Here is a 7327-nt window from a genome sequence, read left to right as displayed (position 1 = left end):
ATCAAACTTGACTTTAGGAGTCCTCCCAGGTAAAAAGTGCTAAAACAATGCAGCCAAATATATCGACAGGTACAGGTTATGGTGATGTTGCCCTGCCACTTGAAGTAGAGCTGTGACTTGCAAGTATTTCCTAGAGCAATACTCCTGAAGGCTCCTGACAGCTACGCTGAAAATGGAAGCCTTCCCTATTCAGTTTGGGATCAGAAAACCCACTAACCTTTCTCCCTTTTAATTAATTTCAAGGGGTGTCTGTCAAACAAGGCTCAGCAATCAAAGGTGGACAGCTTCCTATCGTACAGCAAGTCATCTCACCTCTCTGTGAGGGCTACACTTTAAATTGCATCGCTCTGCAGCTAAGCACAAGCGAGGGAGCGAGCTGGTCCAGGAGAACTGCAACTGGTCAAGCCTGGCTACACGAGCAGGTACCAACAACATCCCGACCACGTGTAGGTATCCTGCAGGTGCTGACACGAACGCTCAAGGCAACTGAACAATCTCTAGGTTGTCCAGTTTCTTCCAGCTATTACTGCATTGTAAATAGCTGCCCATTCAGAAGTTTGTTCTGATTGATGTCCGTGTATTACCTGAAAATGAGGTAAATATTCTTACACTTGGTTTGATCAAGTGTATAGAGAAATTATAGAGCTTCTTCACAGGTTTTGAGGGCTCTTAGTCTTAAAAAAAAAAAAAAAATCCAAACCCAAAACTTCATGACTGTTTCTGGATACCTTTTCCGAAACTTTCTCTTGGGATCTCCACTTCTAATAAGGAACTGCCAATCTTCTGATATAAAACAACTTACAGTGCATTTCATAAAGATAGCATGCAGTATTTATCTAAAATATAATAGTATTTCTGCCGGAACAGTGATTACAGCAGTGCTGAGAGTGCGTGCAAACCAGGTCGTGTGGATCCGAGTAAAATCACCTAAACCGGTTTTATCAAATCTTTATCTTGATATTATGAAATCTCAGTATAAAATGTTTTTCAGGAACTCATGAGCCAGCTAGTGTTATTGACACGTGACTACTACATGGGCTATCAACTTCTACTAGCCAGCCTCTAATTCTTAGAAATTGCTTGATGCCAAAATCATTACTGCCTAATTAGAGCCCACAAGAAGCAAAATGATGAGCCACGCAAGTTCTGTAGTATTGTGAGCACAATTGCATATTATGTACTGTTGCCAGATACAGGGAGTGTAGCAGTTGGTTAGACAGGCTTTTACAAAAATGCTTTTGTAGTTGCCTTTAAGGGCTAGTCGTTTGTTGGCAGTTATTTCACCCATGGATCACCAGATTCTTATTCAGATCCAAGAAGGCAGATTTGTCCTTTGCTCTTTATTGCTTTTCTTTCACAGGACTGTGAGTTCACTCTGAAGATCTGATTTAAGAGGAAAAGACCTGATTTTTGCTGAAAATGTGTCATTGTGAGAATCCAAAGTCATTCCACTATGCAACTTTGTTTAAAAAAAAATAAACACACATTCCCCCCCCCCCCCGGAATACAAACTGCGTAATAATACTTCAAGGACTGCGATTTATTTTTCTAATGTTTTACTTAAACATTCTCTTCAGTTTCACAGATGGGGAAAAGGTCATGATTGGAATTTTTTTTTTCTGATCTTCGACCATTAGGACAAACCAGTATTTGGGTTAAAAAACCTGATCTGTTTAGCTGTTGCTGTGATGTTTTTCAAAAGGACAATTTCAGTCACTTTTACTGTACTGTTTTGGGTGAGCTGTGTGTCAAACTAAAGGTACTTGGAAAAATGCTGCAGCGATTGAATTTCTACTACATGGAAGAGAAGCTGGATTTAGGTCCGAGATTTTGTAAAATGCTTTGTCGATAAACTCCATCATCTGTTAAGCAGATACGGTCCCGTACGTTAATGCAGCCGTGGAGCTTCGAAACAGAAGTGGCAAGAGACAGCTTCAGGACAATGGCAGAGGCAGGGACACCGCCTGGCATCCTTCGCGTCCCTGGAACCAGGTCGCGCTCCTCTCCCCCCGCTCAATCCCTCCCCAAAGCCGCGTTCTGCCTTAACGCGGGTGTGTCTGGATTTCACCTCCTCCCACAGCCCGTCCTCCCTCCCCCGGCAGGCCGGAGTATGCGGGGGGGGGGGGGGGGGGGTGCGGATGCTGCGGTTCATCCCCCCTCCGCTTTTTTCCGCGCTCGAGCGCTGCAGCCGCCGCCCCGCCCCTCTCTCACTGCGGTGCGGGGGGAGGCAGGGCCCCGCGCCGGCGGAGGGATCCCCGGCTGTGGGAGCCGCTCCGGCCGCACGGCGGAGGGATCCGCACGCTGGACCCGCCCGCCGGGCAAGGGCGGGAGGGAGGGGGATGCGGCGCGGACGGGCGCGCTGAGGCGAGGCCGGGCCGGGCGAGGCGAGGCGGCCGTTCTGGGGAGGGAGGGGGGTGGCAGAGCGGCGGGACAAGGGCCGGAGGCGTGCAGGGGGTGCGGAGGGCCGAGGAGGGAGCGGGGCTGAGGGGAGGGGACGGGGGAAGGGCGAGGCTGGGCGGCGAGGCGGCGTGTGCCGCTCCGCTTCGCGGCTCGCGGCGTGCTTGAGTGGAAAAGGGAAGGGGTTAGAAAAGGGAACTGGGTTAAAATAGCCTCGCATCGCCGCCGGGGGCTGCTTCCCCCTCGGCCGGCTGCCGGTGCCAGCGCGGGGGGTGCCCGCGCTGTTCCGCTGTGCAGGAGCAGCCTGGGGGTCTTAGCTGGGGGTGGGGGTGGCGGTCTCTGCCCCTCTTTGCTTCCCCTTGTCTGCATTTTTTTTTTTTTTTTTTTTGTGGGGAAGGGGCAGGATGAGCCTGCAGAGTTTTACTGGAATTTCACCTTCCTTTCTGAGGAGCTGCCGCTGCTGAAACAGATTTTTCCTTCCCTTTTTTTTTTTTTTTTTTTCTTTTTTTGTCTGATGCAGAATCCCAGTAGCTAGGCAGCCTCCCTCTTTTCTTTCCTTCCTTCCTTCTACTCCTTCGGTATGTAGGAAGGGAGAGACATCAATGGAAAGGCTGAAATACGCGTAGATGGACTTTCAAATGCATTTTTTCGTGAAAGAGGAAGATAAATCCCAGTTGCTAGTGCACTGACTTTTTGTTGCTGTTGCATTGCATGGTAAAAATGGGGTTCACTCACTCCAGCTAAATCCTTGGAGCACTGCAGAGAGTTGCTACAGTGAAGGACTTCTCATATTTTTTTGCATCAGAGGAGCTACGTTGATGTTAACCATTTTTTTGTAAGATGGAGAACGAAATATTCACACCCCTTTTGGAGCAGTTCATGTCTAGCCCTCTTGTCACCTGGGTAAGCATTCATTTTTCCTAGCACGCTATTCATTTATTTGCTCATTGTTTGAAGATAAATGCCTTGCGGCAGAGAATAAGGTGGAGTTAGTGTCACGGTGATGATGATTATGTTTTAGGTTAAGACATTTGGACCGTTAGCTGGAGGAAATGGGACCAACCTGGAAGAATATGTGGCGCTAGTGGATGGCGTGTTTCTGAACGAAGTCATGCTGCAAATGTGAGTGTGTGCAAGTTGTGGCTTCGGCTTTTTTTTTTTTTTTTGCTGTTGCCTTGTTGCTCTCGTATGCTTTGCTTGCTTATGAAGACTTTTTTCCTCCACATACTGACTTGGGTAAATTTATTTTGTACTTGAGGTAGTCATGTGGTTAGTTAAGAGGAGACTTTGGAGCACAGCAGATACTCTTTACAGTTTAATGTTTGAGTGATGTATTTACAGGATGTATAGTGTAATACAGGCTGAATCACAGTATGTAGAACTTACTGGAAAATTAGATGACTGTAAATAGTTACCCAGATTTCCACTGAGAAGGATAAAGGTTCGTTCTACTGGAAGTCATGTTCATAAACAAGATTTTGGATAAATTTGCATGGCTAATAACCTTCTAATACATATCTTAGTTCATGTGACAGACAACTTAAGGATCATATGCGAGTCACATAATGTTGTTTCCTGAGTAAATAGACGGTCCTTTAACTCCTTCTGCTTTACTTCTCACAGTTCTATATTAGTGTAGATAGCAGTTGTGCAGTAAAACGGATATTTTAATCGAGAGTATAGAATGTTTCCCGGCAGTGACCCACAGAGGAAACATTTTCACACCATTTTGTAAATTGTTTATGGAAAACTGTGATTGATTGAAAAATTTCCTTATAACTGTAGCAACTTTTTGTAATCATAGTTTTGACTGAATTGTTGCCTGCTGCTGTAATGCTAGAGAGTAACATTTTTGTCAAGTGTCTAGTCATATAATCATAAAAATGTTACCAGTGGAAAAAATTTCTCCATGCCTTTTTTCCCGATATTTTAAGTCGTTGCAGAGAAATACATCTCTTATTTGTATAGGTATGAAAAATTAAGCTAATGGGTGGCTGGATAGATACATCAGTGGGTGAGCAGCTTGTGTTGACAGCTGTTCCTCAGGAACACTGCTCAGTGATGGGTATCCTTTTACTCTGTCTATAGTTTTTAGTCATATTTAGCACTTTAAAAGTTTTTGCTGTTGGCATTCAGCTTGTATAATCTATGTAAAAAGATCTACACGTTACTACATACAAGTTTGAATTCGCATCCTTTGAGAACCATTATTTGTCACCTACTTCTGTGCAACTAAGATTCCGAGTATTCACTTTTGTAATACTGAGAAACATGGAAAACTTGGTGGAATTGAACTTTCTAAGAAAAATCTTGAGTGTATTTCTGGCCTATTTTAGTAAGAATTTCAAGTGATGCATTTGCTGAAGCATGCTATTTTTATTTCACACTTCATTTATTTTTTTCTTGGACTACATATAAATTAAGTAACTTGTCAGTTATGACCACACATTTAACTTTTAAAGCTTCTATTTGGTAAAAATGTTTGACAGTCAGAAGGCAAATTTAGTACTGGAAATGTAACAAGGTGATTTTGAAGAATATAGTCTTGAAATTAAACTTCATCGGTATTTTTTTTGAATACTAGGACTATAAATTGGTAACTGATGTGGGATACATGTATGTAAAATGGAGAGCTACCAAGAGGGAACATTCCCATGCTTAAGGCATTGTGCATTGAGTTTGGCTTTGACTTTGCATCTTTGACCCCATACCATGATGACTGTGGTTTACTTGGGAGTTGTGTGCGTATGTATTCAAAAAAAAAAACACCCCACGTGGGAGATGTAAACTTAAAATAGTTTGGTAGTCAGAACAGTTCAAAACTACCTTAAACTAGAGATGCGTGTAAAAGGACTGGCATACAGATAAAATTCATGTTACAAAGCTGTAACTACATTAGAAGGTGTATTTTATTAAAATACATTTTTGAGGGATTTAAACCTATTAAAATTGATTACTACTTAGAATTGGAAGTTTCCAGAACTGTATTGCTATTTTCGGGGGAGGTGTGTGGGGTGTGTTTTGGGTTTTTTGCCAGGCTTGAAAGAGGGGAAAAAATGTTTCATGTTTTGCAGACAGATTCCCTCTGGTGAAGTCACTGTGGAAACCTGTGTCAACTTCTAGTCCTGTTCACTTTGAATATCCACCTATTAAACATGTCTTCATTTGCAAAAACATTTAAATGATGCAGCTCTTACTAATCATCAATATAACTTACTTTCAGTATTTTCCATTTTATTAGTATTTCTCTTTTTTCCTTGCAGTCTTAACTACCATATGTTGAGGAAATGTGGCAGAAAAATTTGTATCAGGTGGCTTCAAAAGCAAAATATTTTTCTTCAGAATGTTGGGGGTTTTGGTGGTTTGTGTTTTTTTTTCTGGTTTTTTTTTTTGTTTGTCTGTTTGTTTAAATCTCTCACTGACTTCCTTCACATGAGAACTAGAGATCGGTGGTTAGGAGCTATGGCACTCTTAGAAGCTCTTGCAGAAGTCACCAGGAGTGACACTGTAGAAATATGTGGAAAGCACCACAGTTTTGAGATATTTAAGACTGCTAATGTTTTGCTGTGAGGACACAGCTAGTGTGTACCTGTCAGCTGAGGCCTTTGTTACGTGGTGGCAGTGATGGTGCAGGTCGATTCCTGTGGTTGGAAAGCCATTTAGATGCTTTAAAGGGCGTTAAAGGCATGAACAAGAGGAGGCTGTTAGAGGTGCTGTGGTTATGCTTTATTTATACTTCAATACTTTATTTTTGCCAAATGTTGAAAAAAAAGAGTTCTGTGACCATAAAAGTGAGTGCTAATATTGGATTAGGCATGGTTTGTAAACAGTTACACAATCAAAAAAAGTGGCTGTGTTACTCAGAGAGGGTTTTTGTTCAGTTAAAAGAGAGTTAATCCTGCCCTCCGTCAGCTGCGAGTGAGAGTTTGTTAGTATGGCATTTGCTTCTCCTTGTCTAGACCAAATTTATTTTCAACAATTATAATGATTCAGTCAGAGGAAATAAATGTCAGCACTGGAGTAGTTGTAGAATAATGGTACTGAGATGGTTGGGTTTTACCAACATTGAGTTTATCAGTATCACATACATGAGGGAGGATAATTCATTATACTCCTTCTATGTCTTTTAGACTTTTTGGATGTTTCAGTACATTTGAAAATCACAGTTTCACTGTTCAGTGTCCAGTTACATCTGAAGCGCTCTTCCCTTGCTGGAGATGCTACAGGCCGATTTTATTTATTTTTTTTTTAATTTATTTTTAATTAAGGAGACTTTCAGCATTAAAATATTAGCTCCTAACTTCAGAGAATGTCTCTCATTTCCTGTTTAAATTTAGGTCCAGTTCTTCAGCAGTATTCGGTTACCTACCTTCTGCTGGGATCAGTCAGTATCTGATACCTCGGGATAGAAACCCATCTGTCTTTCTAAATCGGAGCCTTTTTCTTTGTGTTCTTTGATACAGAAAGGGGTCATGCTTCTTGGAAATAAATCAGAAACCAAGAGATCTCTGCAGTGGTGTTCTGCCATGGCAGAGAGGTGGAGGAACATACCAGGAATACTTCATACCTTTACTGGACCTCTAGTAATGCTTAAAACATTATGAAGTCCTCATATACTTGAGTAAAATATGTTGGTATACTACTGAAATAAATGAAACAGTATAATTCAAGGGATTAGTCACCTGCTGCACATCTAGGTGCAATTACAGTAAAATAATACTTAGTTCTGCTAAAGATATTTTTTCCAGAACCTAACAACTTTTTTTTTTTTTTGGTCTTAGTACTGTAACTTTTATATACTCTTCTGATCCAAGAAGATCAAGGTATTCTTGCAGAAACAGAGTGTTTTTTATTTTCATTTCTGATAGGTCTTGTTCTCTGATACTTGTTAATTGAATTCCAGTAGGATTGTGTAAGAAGTGCTGGAACT

At 41.8% G+C, this 7327-nt stretch overlaps 1 protein-coding gene across 15 annotated transcripts in view; it reads left to right on the top strand.

The window, feature by feature from the left end:
- The first annotated feature begins 2505 nt into the window (after positions 1-2505).
- Positions 2506-7327, top strand: part of CCDC88A (coiled-coil domain containing 88A) — a 79669-nt gene continuing 74847 nt past the window's right edge. For all 15 annotated transcript variants that reach the window (XM_074906215.1, XM_074906680.1, XM_074906956.1 and 12 more), the window contains exons 1-2: positions 2506-3300; positions 3419-3519. In XM_074906215.1, the coding sequence (XP_074762316.1) occupies positions 3238-3300; positions 3419-3519 (164 nt within the window). In that variant the 5' untranslated portion in view covers positions 2506-3237. The remainder of the gene's footprint in view (positions 3301-3418; positions 3520-7327) is intronic.

The sequence above is a fragment of the Athene noctua genome, chromosome 1 (assembly GCF_965140245.1).
Source record: "Athene noctua chromosome 1, bAthNoc1.hap1.1, whole genome shotgun sequence".
NCBI lineage: Eukaryota > Metazoa > Chordata > Aves > Strigiformes > Strigidae > Athene > Athene noctua.
This window is presented reverse-complemented; position numbering and strand designations above follow the sequence as displayed.